General features: G+C 51.4%; 7 protein-coding genes across 7 annotated transcripts; 3 read left to right on the top strand and 4 right to left on the bottom strand.

The window, feature by feature from the left end:
- Positions 1 to 147: 147 nt before the first annotated feature.
- Positions 148 to 529, top strand: PC9H_006711 (uncharacterized protein; the record flags this gene model as incomplete). The annotated part of the gene is made up of 2 exons (XM_036776255.1): positions 148 to 177; positions 236 to 529. 2 exons carry the CDS (start codon positions 148 to 150, stop codon positions 527 to 529), a joined length of 324 nt encoding a protein of 107 aa, XP_036632274.1.
- A 4,783-nt stretch (positions 530 to 5,312) lies between these two features.
- On the bottom strand, positions 5,313 to 5,787 carry PC9H_006710 (uncharacterized protein; the record flags this gene model as incomplete). The annotated part of the gene is made up of 2 exons (XM_036776254.1): positions 5,313 to 5,406; positions 5,456 to 5,787. 2 exons carry the CDS (start codon positions 5,785 to 5,787, stop codon positions 5,313 to 5,315), a joined length of 426 nt encoding a protein of 141 aa, XP_036632273.1.
- Positions 5,788 to 6,522: 735 nt separating this feature from the next.
- PC9H_006709 (uncharacterized protein) lies at positions 6,523 to 7,751 on the top strand (the record flags this gene model as incomplete). The annotated part of the gene is made up of 5 exons (XM_036776253.1): positions 6,523 to 6,579; positions 7,058 to 7,234; positions 7,288 to 7,412; positions 7,468 to 7,497; positions 7,553 to 7,751. The coding sequence occupies 5 exons, from the start codon at positions 6,523 to 6,525 to the stop codon at positions 7,749 to 7,751; spliced, it is 588 nt and encodes a 195-aa protein (XP_036632272.1).
- A 92-nt stretch (positions 7,752 to 7,843) lies between these two features.
- PC9H_006708 (uncharacterized protein) lies at positions 7,844 to 9,382 on the bottom strand (the record flags this gene model as incomplete). Its single annotated transcript, XM_036776252.1, has 9 exons — positions 7,844 to 7,900; positions 7,960 to 8,087; positions 8,149 to 8,329; positions 8,376 to 8,459; positions 8,511 to 8,585; positions 8,644 to 8,721; positions 8,769 to 8,864; positions 8,922 to 9,246; positions 9,303 to 9,382. 9 exons carry the CDS (start codon positions 9,380 to 9,382, stop codon positions 7,844 to 7,846), a joined length of 1,104 nt encoding a protein of 367 aa, XP_036632271.1.
- Positions 9,383 to 9,678: 296 nt separating this feature from the next.
- On the bottom strand, positions 9,679 to 11,022 carry PC9H_006707 (uncharacterized protein; the record flags this gene model as incomplete). Its single annotated transcript, XM_036776251.1, has 6 exons — positions 9,679 to 9,919; positions 9,972 to 10,125; positions 10,178 to 10,427; positions 10,481 to 10,621; positions 10,682 to 10,777; positions 10,852 to 11,022. The coding sequence occupies 6 exons, from the start codon at positions 11,020 to 11,022 to the stop codon at positions 9,679 to 9,681; spliced, it is 1,053 nt and encodes a 350-aa protein (XP_036632270.1).
- Positions 11,023 to 12,058: 1,036 nt separating this feature from the next.
- On the top strand, positions 12,059 to 12,478 carry PC9H_006706 (uncharacterized protein; the record flags this gene model as incomplete). The annotated part of the gene is made up of 2 exons (XM_036776250.1): positions 12,059 to 12,214; positions 12,269 to 12,478. The coding sequence occupies 2 exons, from the start codon at positions 12,059 to 12,061 to the stop codon at positions 12,476 to 12,478; spliced, it is 366 nt and encodes a 121-aa protein (XP_036632269.1).
- An 826-nt stretch (positions 12,479 to 13,304) lies between these two features.
- On the bottom strand, positions 13,305 to 13,966 carry PC9H_006705 (uncharacterized protein; the record flags this gene model as incomplete). Its single annotated transcript, XM_036776249.1, has 3 exons — positions 13,305 to 13,627; positions 13,686 to 13,844; positions 13,894 to 13,966. 3 exons carry the CDS (start codon positions 13,964 to 13,966, stop codon positions 13,305 to 13,307), a joined length of 555 nt encoding a protein of 184 aa, XP_036632268.1.
- Positions 13,967 to 14,023: the final 57 nt, after the last annotated feature.

Here is a 14,023-nt window from a genome sequence, read left to right as displayed (position 1 = left end):
AATTTCATGTTCTCCAAAGGTAAATTGAGGGATCTTTTTGAGAACAACGGCGCAAAAACAAAAGTGGACGGCAGCCCGAAAAGGGCAATGAACGGCAAAATAACAGCGCGTCAGCAAAAAAACAGCCATTGCCAAAAAAAAGGAGACATGCGGAAAAATGCAGGAATTTGCCCATGGGTAATCTGGTCGTCGTGTCATAGAGGTCAATGGATTTATCCCTACTATATGGTCATAGGGGGCTGCCAGTTGTGCCCTGTCCTCTAAGTCCTCCACTCCTTCGTCCTCGGCTCCCCGCGCAACCGCAACTTCCAAAGACTCCACTCACCTCGGCGCCAACGGCAAACTCACTCCTGAGGAACATCAACAACGTTTTGACAACGAGCTCTGTTTGTTCTGCAGCGGCGCGGGGCACAAGGCGAACAAATGCCTGAAGAGCCAGAAGAAGGCCAAGGCCCGTGCCGCGGTCACTGAACCCGCGGAAGACGCAGAGTCCACCGCGCACATCTCTGACGCCGAATCGAAAAACTGACTGGTGCCTCCGAGTCTCCGGCTCGTGTAGGTCGCCCTCCTGTTCTATGGCCGGCAGTTTGTAGACTAAACGGTTCCGCGCTCTCCTCGCCTTCCGCGTTACATTTACTACTTACTTCTAATTCGCTCTCAGACTCCCTCGCTCGTTTTCGTGCTCTCGTTGATTCTGGTTTGACCCATTGTTTTGTAGATACTATGTTCTCTCGTTCACATGGACTCATTACTTACCCTATAACTCCTATTAAACTACTGCTTTTTGATGGTACCTCTAACAACTTCATTACCGAAGCCATAGATATCCATCTCTGGTTCCCGTCTGGCGACAATATGACTGTCACTTGTCTTGTGACCCCTCTGGATCTGTCCTGTTCTGTGGTTCTTGGATACGACTGGCTCTCCCGCTACAATCCGTTGATTGACTGGGCTCAGAGCAGCATCATTTTCCGTTCCCCAATTCTCGACACTCCTAGTATAAGGCCTTGCGCGCCGCCCGCGGTGCGCGCTACCTCTTGCGTTGAAGCATCTCCTTCGACACCCTCGACTCCGACCTCGGCCCCAACTTCGTCCTCTCCGCCTAACATCTCACTGGTCAACGCAGCCGCGTTCCGCGCTGCGTCCCGACTTGCGGGATCCACTGTTTTTCAGATTATGATACGACCCAAGACCACCTCCGCCAGAGCCGCTAGCATAACCGACCCCGACCTATCCACGGTCCCCGAAGAATACCATGAATTCTTGGACGTGTTTAGTAAAGGCAAGGCCGACACACTAGCTGAACACCGACCTTATGACCTCAAGATCGAACTCGAAGACGGCGCCGCGCCTCCGGTCGGCGCCATGTACTCGCTTTCGCAATCAGAGCAGCAGACCTTAAAGGAGTTTATCGACGAACACCTCGGACTTGGATTTATACGATCCAGCAAGTCGCCCCACGGCACACCCGTCCTTTTTGTCAAGAAGAAAGACAGTTCCCTTCGGCTTTGCGTCGATTACCGCGGCCTCAATCGCATCTCGAAGAAAGACCGCTATCCCTTGCCCCTCATCTCGGATCTCCTCGATACTCCACGCAAAGCATTGGTATATATGAAGATCGACCTTCAGCACACATACCATCTGGTACGCATTGCTGAGGGAGACGAATGGAAAACCACGTTCCGGACCCGCTACGGCTCCTTCGAGTGGTTGGTTGTACCTTTCGGGTTGACTAACGCTCCCTCCGCGTTCCAGCGGTTCATGAACAACATTTTTGCAGATCTCCTCGACGTCTATGTTATCATTTACCTGGATGATATACTAATCTACTCTGATAACATGGCAGATCACAAGAAACACGTCAAGGAGGTTCTCCGTTGGCTCCGCCAACACAAACTCTACGCGCGCGCTGACAAATGCGAATTCCACGCGGACACTGTGGAATATCTCGGCTACATTCTCTCCCCGCAAGGTCTTACCATGGATAACTCGAAAGTCAAGACGATCCAAGACTGGCCGGAACCGCGGAAGATTCGTGACATACAATCCTTCCTCGGCTTTGCCAATTTCTACCACCGCTTCATCCAAAACTACTCGGATATTGTGGTCCCTTTGACCCGTCGCACGCGCAAAGGACTACCCTGGAATTGGGATCAGGCAGCACGCGACTCCTTCAACGCGCTCAAACAAGTGTTCACCTCGGCCCCCGTGCTTACGCATTGGGTACCGGACGCGCCACTTGTCGTGGAGACGGACGCCTCGGACTACGCGCTAGGCGCGATTCTGTCCATCTACACGTCAGACGGTGAAATCCACCCAGTCGCGTTTCACTCATGCACCTTCAGCTCTATAGAACTGAACTACGACGTTCACGACAAGGAACTCCTCGCCATTTTCGAAGCATTCCGCGTCTGGCGCCATTACCTGGAAGGGTCTGGTAAGCCAATCGACGTGGTTACTGATCATAAGAACCTAGAATACTTCTCGACCACCAAGATTCTGACCCGCCGCCAAGCGCGGTGGTCCGAGTACCTCTCACAATTTAACCTCCTCATCTGCTTCCGTCCCGGAAGGCTCGGCTCCAAACCCGACGCCCTCACGAGACGTTGGGATGTCTACCTTAGAGAGGGAGGCGACGGCTATGCTACGGTCAACCCTCAAAATTTGAAGCCTATATTCTCGAACGAACAGCTGACCGCGTCTATCCGCGCAACTTACCTCTGGGAACCCGCGCTCCGCGGTTCCATTATTATGGACACAGAGAAGTTGCACAAGGATATTATTGACGCTTACAGTGACTCAAAAAACCCTTTCTATGTTGGTCACTTTTGCACAAAACACTGAATAACGGAGGAACTACTGAAAATGGTAGCTCAGGGTCAGTGTAGCGTTTGTAGTGCCCCTTCTCAGGTAAATGACAAATCTTGATTCAAGTCAATCGGATAAGTCTAGAATATTCTACAGAACTTCTAATCAAGGGATGCATTGAAAGGGTTTTTTGAGTGTACTATCTAATACTTGGCATCCCCCCATTGGCCTTGATAACGGCCTCAATCCTCCTGGGAAGGCTTGATATAAGGTTCTGGCATACCTCCACATCAATCCCATCCCATACCTCTGCAACCCTCTCCCATAATTCATGTACTCCTCTAGATGGTGTACTGTAGGTGTTGAGTTGCCGTTTGAAGTGCTCCCAGAGGTGTTCAATGGGATTAATATCAGGAGACTGGGCAGGCCAGTCCATGACCACAATCCCTTGATCCTCAAACTACTTCTGTGCCAATTTTGAGGTGTGCTTGGGGTCGTTATCCTGCTGAAAGATCACATCCTCTGCAGGAATGTCGCACTCCTCAATGGTGGGAAGGATACCATCAGCTAGAATGTCCACATATTGCTGGGCATCCATCCTCCCCTCAACCTCAACCATTCTCCCCACCCCATTCCATCCCATCACCCCCCAGACCATAATATTTCCACCCCCATGCTTGATAGTTCCTTCAACCTCCCGATCCTGCAAAGGTGCCCCCTTCTATTTCCACACCCATTTCCTACCATCTGACCCAAATCTGTTGATTTTAGTTTCATCTGACCACAATACCCTCTTGAAGTCCTCCACTGTCCAATTCCTGTACTTCAAAGCCCAACCAAGACGTGCTTTCCGATGTTTGACCGATAGAAAGGGTTTTTTCTTCTTCACCACAGCCTTCATATTGTTTTTCTTGAGGACATTGCGCACAGTTTGTGTGGAGACAGGGTCACTGAGGACTTTGTTCAAGTTTTTGGTGACCTGAACAGCATTCTCAGCTTTTCCAGAGTTGATTTGGCTGATGATTGCCCTCTCATCAGCCATAGTGAGCTTCTTAGGACGTCCACCCACCAGATTTTCCTTGTTAGGGATTACCTGGCGAGCTACCCTAGAGACAGTAGCTGCACTACAACCCAACTTGAGAGCAATCTTGGCCTGAGAATGGCTAGTATTAAGAAGGGCAGAGGTGATATCGGTGCGAAGGGAGTTGGGAATGGACTTCATTGTTGTAGGGAAGATGAACAACTGACAGAGCTTATATATAGTGCCGGTTGTGCCTGGATGAGTAATAGATGACATCATATGTGTCATCCTGATGATACTGAGACTTTATGATGAGTAATAGCCAGGAACAAGGCATTCAGGAACCACACTCAAAAAACCCTTTCAATGCATCCCTTGATTAGAAATTCTGTAGAATATTCTAGACTTATCCGATTGACTTGAGTCAAGATTTGTCACTTAGCGGAGAAGGGACACTACAAACGCTACACTGACCCTGAGCTACCATTTTCAGTAGTTCCCCTGTTATTTAGTGTTTTGTGCAAAAGTGACCAACATAGAAAGGGTTTTTTGAGTCACTGTATCTGCTAGACCCAGTTACCAAGGCCCGACTCGAAAATCTTGAACCACGGTGGTCGCGCTCCGAAGATAATCTACTTCGCCTCGACGGCCGCGTCTACGTCCCCGACCACGGAGATCTTCGCCTCCGCGTACTCCGTTTCAAACATGATCATATCCTCGCTGGACATTATGGGCAGAACAAGACCATTGAACTTGTGCGCCGCGAATATACGTGGCCGAAACTTCGAGAATTCGTTCAACATTACTGCAAGTCTTGTACCACCTGTATGCGTAGCAAGCCCCAGCGTCACAAGCCCTACGGCATGCTACGACAACTTCCGGTTCCCGTTCGACCTTGGGACTCGATCTCTATGGATTTTATCGAGAAACTTCCCCCGTCCCTCGGGTACGACTCCATCCTCGTCGTGATGGACCGACTCTCCAAGCAAGGAATCTTCATTCCGTGCCACGACACCATCACTTCGGAAGGGCTAGCTAAGTTATTCGTTATTCATGTTTTCTCTAAACACGGAGTCCCCGCGCACGTCACGTCTGACCGCGGCTCCGAGTTCGTTTCTCGCTTCTTCCGGTCCTTAGGAAAAGGGTTAGACATGAAGCTTCACTTCACTTCAGGATATCATCCTGAAGGTGATGGCCAAACGGAGCGCACTAACCAAACCCTTGAGCAATACTTACGTGTTTATTGTAATTATCAACAGGATAACTGGGCTGACCTCCTGCCCCTCGCCGAGTTCGCATTCAACAACGCTCCTAGTGTTACCACTGGAGTATCTCCGTTCTTTGCGAACAAAGGTTATCACCCCAATCTCTCCCTTAATCCCGACCTCGACCTCGCCTCGGCCCGCGCAAGAACCTTCGTAACCGACCTTGACGAGCTCCATCAAGAGCTATGTACCGCGATGACTGAGGCGCAAGCCCGTTATCAAGGACCAGCTGATCGTCGCCGCGCACCTGTGCCGTTCCCGCAGCGCACATGCCGCTGCTTGCATTCCCAGCAAGTGCGGGCGTTCTTAACCCTGTGAGACGTGTCAGTAAGCGTATAGAAGAAAAAAGAGGCGGACTTACAGCCGCTGGTGGCACTCAAGGTTGCGCTGTACGCACCCGAGGCATGCCACCTCTCGCGCCGGCCCTTTGGGTTCCACCTCCCTCGCCGTTTCTCCTCTCCCCGCCGCGACGTACTCCGCTACCGCTGCCCGCACGCGCGCATCCTCTGCAGCCCTCCACGCCCTCAGCTTCTCCCGACGACGTCTCCGTTCATCCTTCTCGAGACGGGCATCCGCCTCGGCGATGTCGTCGTCCTCGCGCCGCCGCTTCTCCTCCCGTCGCCGCCGTTCATCGTCAGGATCGTGTGGCGTTGGATTGGTGTGGTCATGCGGCCATTTCTGAGTGGGCGCCATTATGGCCTCGCTGCTCCGCACTTCCGCCTTTTATACTGCTGACACACCTCGCCTCCGCGCTTCTTCGCTCACGTGCACGCAGAGGCTGACTCACCACGGACCCCCATGACGCCCACACCGCATCATCACCATATCACCGCGCGTCATGAGTGTCTAGGCCTCTATGGGTCTCGGCCTTAAAGGGGAGGTACTGTTATAGGCGCGTCCAAGGAACCCCTTAGGGGCTACTAGGGGCGCGCCCACGTGCGTTTCCCGACTATGGGCTCGGGCCGCGCTGACACGCGGCCACGCGGACTTCCCGGATTACGGACTAAGTACATACTCGAGCACATTGTAGTTACTACGACCGAACTCATTACTGTTTTGTGAACGCGCGGACGCCGCGTGTTCCTTAGTATATAGTCCTGTATCGTACATACAGCTACCTTAGTTCGAATATTAGTTCCTTCTCCGCACTCGCACTCTCGCCCCTCTAGTGGGTTCTCCCTCTGTCGCACCCCTTCGCCTCCGCCCGTACCCTCGGTACCCGCGTAGGACTCCTCCCGGAAATACAGGGCACGCAAGAGTGTGGGAGGCGCAGCCAGTAGCTGAAGCCAAGCCCGTACGTCCTTGCTCCCCCCGTTTCCCCTGCGCGTCTATGTAGAACCGTGCACCCGCGGGTCCACGTATCCTGAGCCCCCTGCAAGTGTGGCTCTTAACATTATGGGGGAAACATCATATCTTGGGGACACTTTAATGCCAGCGGTCTTGAAACAGCCATCCGACTTTCCGTTCAAGGAGGCTTTGCCTTCGGTTACTCAGCTTGGTTGAACTGTATCTTCCTTGGCTCGAATGTAGGTTCTGCTACTGTGAGCACAACCACAGATCTGTGGGATTTTCTGGCGGGTAGCTTGAAACAAGGACAGGATAATGTCATCGTGGTAGTTCAAGGTGAGTAAAGCCTCTTTCTATTGTTGATAGAGTTCAACTGAGCCGCTGCAGATCACACAGGGTAAGGCATTGATGTCATTACCTCATTCTCCTGGAGCTAACCGAGTCCGTCGAGCATAGGATCTCTGAAACCAACAGTACGCATCCCTATCAAGGGTAATAGATAATCTACTGATTCTATCCGCCCACACGGTGGAAAGGAACCACGGGGAATCAGAGGATATGAGATTATTGGCGGTCAAGTGCCGTTCTCTGAATGGCGGATTCAGGGCAATCAGGTCGAGCATCTCGGACCTTTCGTTGCATTCCTTCTTAGACTCACGTTTCGTGTCCTTGATAGGGGGGTGCAAAGGAAGCCCCTGATAGCTTCCGCGGTTACCTTAATGAAGGGGGTCTATACGCGGAACGCGTTGGCGCGCATCTCCCCGGGTTTCCTGACAATTCCTGGCCCAACGGGAGTCCTACTACCGGCCTAAAGAAGGCAGGCATAAACTTTTACCGAACCTCCTTCAATCTGGTACGCTTCCTTCCACCTTCACTACGTTCACCTCAGAACCTGGCCCCGGACAGAATCTACCGGATGGATTCGGTATACCGATTCGTCTGAGCATAACTCCGAGTGAGATCAGCTCCAGATTCAGAGCACAGATCTACTTGAACGGCTGGCAGTTCGGCAAGTATGTCAATGATATTGGGTGAGCCTCTCAGCGAGCTTCAATCGGCAAGTCGTGTGCTAACGGAGGGTATCAGTCCGCAGACGCTATTTGTGCTTCCGGAAGGGTAGGTGTTATCATGTTATCTTTCGTCTTGGCCTTTCTGAACATGCCTACTTCAGTCTATTACGGCGCAAGGGGACGAATACTTTGGCGCTTTCTCTGTGGTCGCTTGACCAGGAAGGTGCATCTATCGCCGGCCTTCAATTAGTCGCCGATGGATCCTTCGAAACGTCGTTGCACTTCAAGGATGTGGATGCACCAGATTTCGCAGCTCAGAGGAGCGGTCGGCCACCAGCTCTTTCCGTGGAACCAATGTGATTGACCAAGCATGCGGCGAGGATATAATGATGTGCAAGAACAATGATATATGTTACCTGGATAGCAGTATAAAGAGTCGGGTGTTGTGACAGTTACTCATCGTCGCTTTGATCAGCTAAGAAAGCCATGATGCTGGCTCTTGCATTTGGCTAGGGAGGGTGTCGGGTCATGTTACGCCATCTTTGAGCACGAGAAACACAATGCGCACCTTTCTTCTCTTTGGGGCAGCTGTGTCGGAATCGCTTTCCGCACGATCATCATCTTCTGCTCCAGATCCAGAAGCTGATTTTGGTGCTGAACGAGCAGCCATCGTTTGCTCGAACGCTTTGACATCAGCTAACCCCACGAGATATGTCTAATTAACTGATGCGATGGACCTTCAGTAGGATTCACGTACCTAATTCCTTCTCGAACTCTCGCTTTTCCTTAATGGCTTTTGCCTTTTCAAGACTGAGACGCCCTTCCATACCTAAGTCCGCAAGAATTTGCTGCAGCTTAGATATCTGTTGAGATGGCCGGTCGAGGCCCTCGAAGACTTTCACCCATTGCTTGCGCACACCACAGGCAACGACTAGACTCTGGCGCGGTGTTAATGAGATAACGCCACGGGAGCTTGAGACCAACCTTGAGTCTTTTTATCGTTTCTTCGGCTTTGCTTAGTTCAGGAGCGGGTTTGCGCCTGGCTTTAGCTTTAGTAGGAGCAGCATCCTAACAGCCAGGCGGTGAGACGTGAGTTCTGACCGAAAGTGTCTTCAATACCTTGTCTTTCTTAGGCGCACGTTTGCGCTTCGGCTCGTCCATTAATACCGAGAGTTCTGAATCACTTCTGTCGTCCTGAGGGAATACAAATGTTATCCAATTGTTCCACGGCGCATGGTAAACCGTTAACTACCTTCACATTCGCGATGACCGGAGACCTCGATGGGGACGGTTTCGATGTGCTGGCGGGTATTGTTGGCTTCGATTCATTCTGCAATAATTATAAGGCCGTGGTCGGAAAATGACAACTACACGGACCTCTACAGCCTTCGGTTTCTCATTCGATGGTGCCACCTCCATAGTATCCATATCAGCTTGTTCATCAAGCTCTACGTCGGATGTGGGTACCATCTCCTATATATCAACACTCGTCAACCTCAAATCGAGATAATTCTACGTAGGAAGACGCACCGAGGATTTGAACTTCTTGGATGGAGGTTTCCTGCTTGAGTCCCTCGACGGTTTCTCTGAGTCGCCTGACTTCCTCTTCTTGGGCTTCACAGTTCGTTCTCCTTCATTAGCCACCGTTCTGCGCTTCTTGAGCTTCTCTGCTGGTGAAGATGGCATGTCGGGCTTTGCTTCGCTAGAGGCATCGTTCTCGGCCTCAGCCTGATTTAGTTCGGACATGACATGGCCTATGGTCTTGCTGATATGCTTCTTGCTACCATCAAGACTTCCAGGCTGTAGTTCAAGCTTACGTTCCACTTCTTGACGAACGATGCGAGGGGTTATTTGACTATAAATTCTGTGATTCAATATATCTTACTGGAAGGCGCTCAGTGGTGGGCCCACCTAAGGGTATCTGATTTCTTGGCTTCTTGTATTATGAGTCTGACGGTGACCGCAATGTCTTTGGGGCTCGGGGATGCCATCGATGCTGTTTGAACTTGGTGGTTTTGGTGGGAAATGCAAAGAGGCGCGCTCAGAGCAGAGTATATTGATAGACGCGTGACGTCACGGTCACGGGACGCGATCAACAGTGCTCCTGTTAGTATCATTGCATCGTGGAAACTTTGAGCACCGTTCAAAATTGAAACAACCAGAGCGTAATGCATGCGGAGGTGGTAAGGTAAGAAAATACATTTATGCAAAAATTGCTACCGAATAATAGATATAAGCTACATGAAATTTTAGATATTCGTGACAGTCGAAGCAACTCCCCGAAATCCTAGAGCTTAGGGCCGACCCGCACCTTGGATGCGTTCGCTTGGAGTATTTGGGCAGCATCATTAACCATGGAGTCAACAATCTGCTTCGCGGGGAGAACTTCATGGATCATAGCGGCAACGCGACCCATAAGCCATGAGCGACCTTCGACAGATTTCTCCGGGTGCTTCTGCAACTCATGCTCGTGGGGAATAATACCATTCGAGGTGAGTTCCTTGATCTCTTGCGCGCGGTTCTCATTCCTAACAACCATTGAGATGAGCTTCACAATTTTAACGAACGGGCCAGACTCACCAGTCAGCAACGTAAGGGGTCTTGCGAACACGGAGAGGTCGGCCAGTGAAAATGAGAGTCGTCACGGCATCCTCGTAACCGGCGCTGACAACCAAGTCCTTGTGGATCTTGGGAGCACCGGCTTCCGTTGAGGCAACAAAGCGGGTTCCAACCCCTATAGCGAACCGATTCAGTTGCAGCTCGAATACAGATTACGAGATACGCACAAACGGCCTCAGCGCCCCATGACAAATTGGCAGCAAGTCCCCGTCCATCGTAGACGGCACCAGCGCCAACAACATACACGGGCTTGCCGGTGAGGGGAGACTTGTGTCCCTTTACAGCATCGACACAGGCGGGAATAAGGATGGAAGCAGGGATATCGCCAGTGTGGCCTCCGCCTTCACCAGCTTGAGCGCAAATGAGATCAACACCTTGGGCGAGTGCCTTGGCCACATGCTTTGGGTGTCCAACCATCTAAATATAGTGTGTCAGGCAGGAGTTTGAATCGGAACGAAAGAAGAACGTACGTTCATGACAGGGATGCCGGCAGCGTGAAGTTTGTCCACAACGTCCTTGGGGGGGACACCGATGGCACAGACGAAGAGCTTGGCCTTCTCCTCAATGATGACATCAATGAGGGGGTGAAGCTGGCCCTTCGTGTAATCGTACTGAATTCAAATAGGGATATGAGAATGGAAGGTGAACTACGAAACAACGATGGATCTCACGTTGGTCTTGCGAGCACTTCCACCAACTTGGGGGAGGAGCAAGTCAACGCCAAATGGCGCGTTCTTGTCCTTCAAGTCGGCCTTAATGGCCTGGATCTATAATGGAGGGAACATTGATCAGCCATCCGGGGTTAAGGAGCTCGAGAGTCCCGGGAAGTCAGGAGGCGTACCTGTTGGCGCAAAATTTTTGGTGTGTATCCGACACCGCCAATAACACCCATACCACCAGCGTTCGTTACAGCGGCAGCCAACTCAGGGCCTGCAGCGACGTTCATCCCGGCAAGCAGGATGGGGTGCTTGATGCCGAAGAGCTCAGTCAAGGGGGTTGTGATGGTGGCCATTGTGGTGATAGGATGAAGGGGGGAAGGAAGATAATCCACCGCCCCATTCCAACGGCAGTCAGCTTATATACTATGCCATGATTGTTTCTTTCGCCGGTGGAGGTTCAGCGTGAGCGCCTGAGCGGCTATATTTTCGCCGGTTCCGGTAGGTTTTCATCTGATTAGATATGGCTGGTATGATTGCCGGTCGCTCTTTTTTGAACTTTCCCCGCATTCCAGTTGAAAACGGCGCATCTTGGCCTCAAGGTTGGTCAATTCACGGGTGTCATATATATATAGTCGAATTCTGTAGATAATACGATGCCCGAGGTGATTTGCTACCCCAGGTACTGCAACAGCAACGCAGCGGCCTCTGGCAATCCGAGTGGGTATCGACAATTGCCGAAAGGCGAATTACATACTGCTCATATGACGTTCCCTAACCGACGAAAGTACTCAGCATCAAGGGGACAGGTCATATGTTAGGAACATGCATGCGGAGCTGACGAAGAACATCTTCAGAGATTTTCGAGCGCAGCTTCAGTGCGTACGTGGGTAGTGCGGCGTCGTCTTACTGCACAATATGCATGCGAAGCCTTCGGAAGCCAGGCAGTTGGTTGACGCGTCCGGCGAGCGTTTCGGGCATCAGATTCTCCACGCGGATGCCAAAACCTACAGCAAGTGCTGTCTCGAGCAACACCATTTTGCATAGTCCGACCTTCGAAATACCTCATCATGTTACGGCAATAAGCTTTCTCCAAGAAGCTCACCTTAACCTTCCCTCGAAGTCTAGCGCAACTTTAAAGGGAAAGGCTATCAGTCTTGCACCTTCTGATCGCTTCAGCCGTTCCAGCCCCCCCTTATTAGGTTGGCCTCATGGTATACACGTTGATATGTGCCGAGACTACGGCGGTCGATTTTCGTTGCCTGCATCAGCGATTATGTATCTCGAGGCGAAATAGCAAACCACCAGTCACTTTTCCTGCTCCCAATACTGTTAGCAAGTTCACCAAGGTTCGACACCCCCTCGCAGCTCTAACACCGAGCGAAGCCAGCGATGTTGAACGACTACGACATCCTTGTGGTGAACGGGTTCGTGTTCTGTTCGCAGCACGGACACGAATGCTGCAGCAGCTGCGTGTGCGATTTCCGCGAGCAGAATAACGCGCAGATCGAGGATGATATCTGCCTCGATGCAGGGCTTGATTTAGCGGTGCGTGCACATGCTATTCTGTCGAGGTGGCATACTCATGCGTTCTATTTTCAGCAACGCAAATCCCTCAACATATTTGATGTTGGTGCCGTGCGCTACCGGAAGGAGAGCCAGACCTGCAAATGCGAGACCCACTTCGACGTCGACTGCGAGCGGTGCTTCGACTGGGTCAAGATATGCATGGCAGAAATGACCGGGAACCCATTGCCAGGGAAGGTGAAGCGCTTGAAATGGCCCGTAGACGAATCCGAAATGCATCTTTGATCATATTAATGTGAGCTTCTGCAACCTTGGATTTCTCCGGTTGCTGACGTGCGACTTGGCTTCATAGCTACATACATACCTCCGATGTAAAACACTCGCCAAACGACGCCATTAATGTAGCTTTATGCGGATGTCGGTGGCGTACATTTAGACACTGTGCGCTGAACTTGTGATTCCTTTGGTGATATGTCCGTGAAGGCCGAGTGCTGATACGGTATCAAAGGCATCGTCTATTGGCTAAATCGTCCGGATGTCCTGCATTGTGGGGCTACCTTGCTAAAGCAAGCCTCGCAGAAATTGCCTTTGATCAAACACATACCACTTCTCGCGCCCTTCCGACTGTTCTAACTCACCCGCTCAGACGAGCTCTCGACTTGCGAGGTTGTTGGCGATGTTTTCAGTATGACTTTGGCTACTATCAGTGTCCCAGGTGCCCATGAGGTACAGTTCCAGTCGCTCCCAAGACGACAAGATACTCGTGACGAGTTCGTCCCGACTGATACCGTAAACGATGCATTCAACTTATGCTGTTAGCATGAAAGCTTACCGACCACCATACGAAATGTAGCCACTAACAAGCATGGGGCTTACAAGACCCCAGTCAGGAAGCGTCAGAGCGCTCATGAATAGATATTATGACACAGCTGGGCAAGTCAGGCAGGGAAGTGTCCGTCTAGATCCAATAGATGTAATCAAGAAATATAAACAATATGACCATGGAGCGAAGATAACATAATATCAGCTGAAGATAGTCCACATCCATAGCGTATATCCAGGGTAAATCTAGGTCTGAGTCCGAAGTGTCCGATGATGCCAGGAAAGGCCGCTACAGTGTACACAAGACGCCGAATATCCCCCCAAAGACCAAGGCTGCCATGCCCAACAAAGGCACCCCAATGTCGTGGGGCGCACCGTTGGGAACGGCAGCGTAGGTCGTCGCAAATGCTTGCGAAGGGTTTGGTGCGCCGCTGATTGTTACAGTCGGCGCGTTGGAGTCAGGGGCTGCACCGCTGTCTGAAGAGACTACCGAGAATCTCTTGGACGTGGTGTGCAAGACTCCGTGCGTCGAATTGACGAAAAGGAGAAAGTAGTCGTCCCCGGGGGGTACGTCCTGGAGGAAGACATTGAGAGAGTGAACCGTGTTAGGGACTGTCTCATCGATTGAGTACGTCATACAAACCAAGCGAAACTAGGAAGGGGGACTCACCGTTTCTTGCGAGGAAGTGAAGACCGTCCCCGTTCATGCGATTCATCTCAATGTCGAACGAATTGATTCCGTCCATGACTCCTTTGCTCCATGTGATTGGGTTCGCAGCACCTACGTGCCAAACGGTACCTTCCCCAGGAGACGTTACGACGAAATAGGCTACCAAGACAATGAGATGGTCACTGGGCAGTTGATCAAAGGGGCGCACCAGAGACTTGAACAGGCAGGCTGCTCAAGAGAAGGAAACAAGCAACGAGATAGGAGGATAGATTGAAGTGCATCGTCGAGCGAGCGTGGAGGTGCAGGTGTACTGTCAAGGTCTTATCATCAGCAGCGAC

Source organism: Pleurotus ostreatus (genome assembly GCF_014466165.1).
Source record: "Pleurotus ostreatus strain PC9 chromosome Unknown scaffold_4, whole genome shotgun sequence".
NCBI lineage: Eukaryota > Fungi > Basidiomycota > Agaricomycetes > Agaricales > Pleurotaceae > Pleurotus > Pleurotus ostreatus.
Note: the sequence above shows the minus strand (reverse complement) of the source record. Positions and strands in the feature narration are given on the sequence as shown.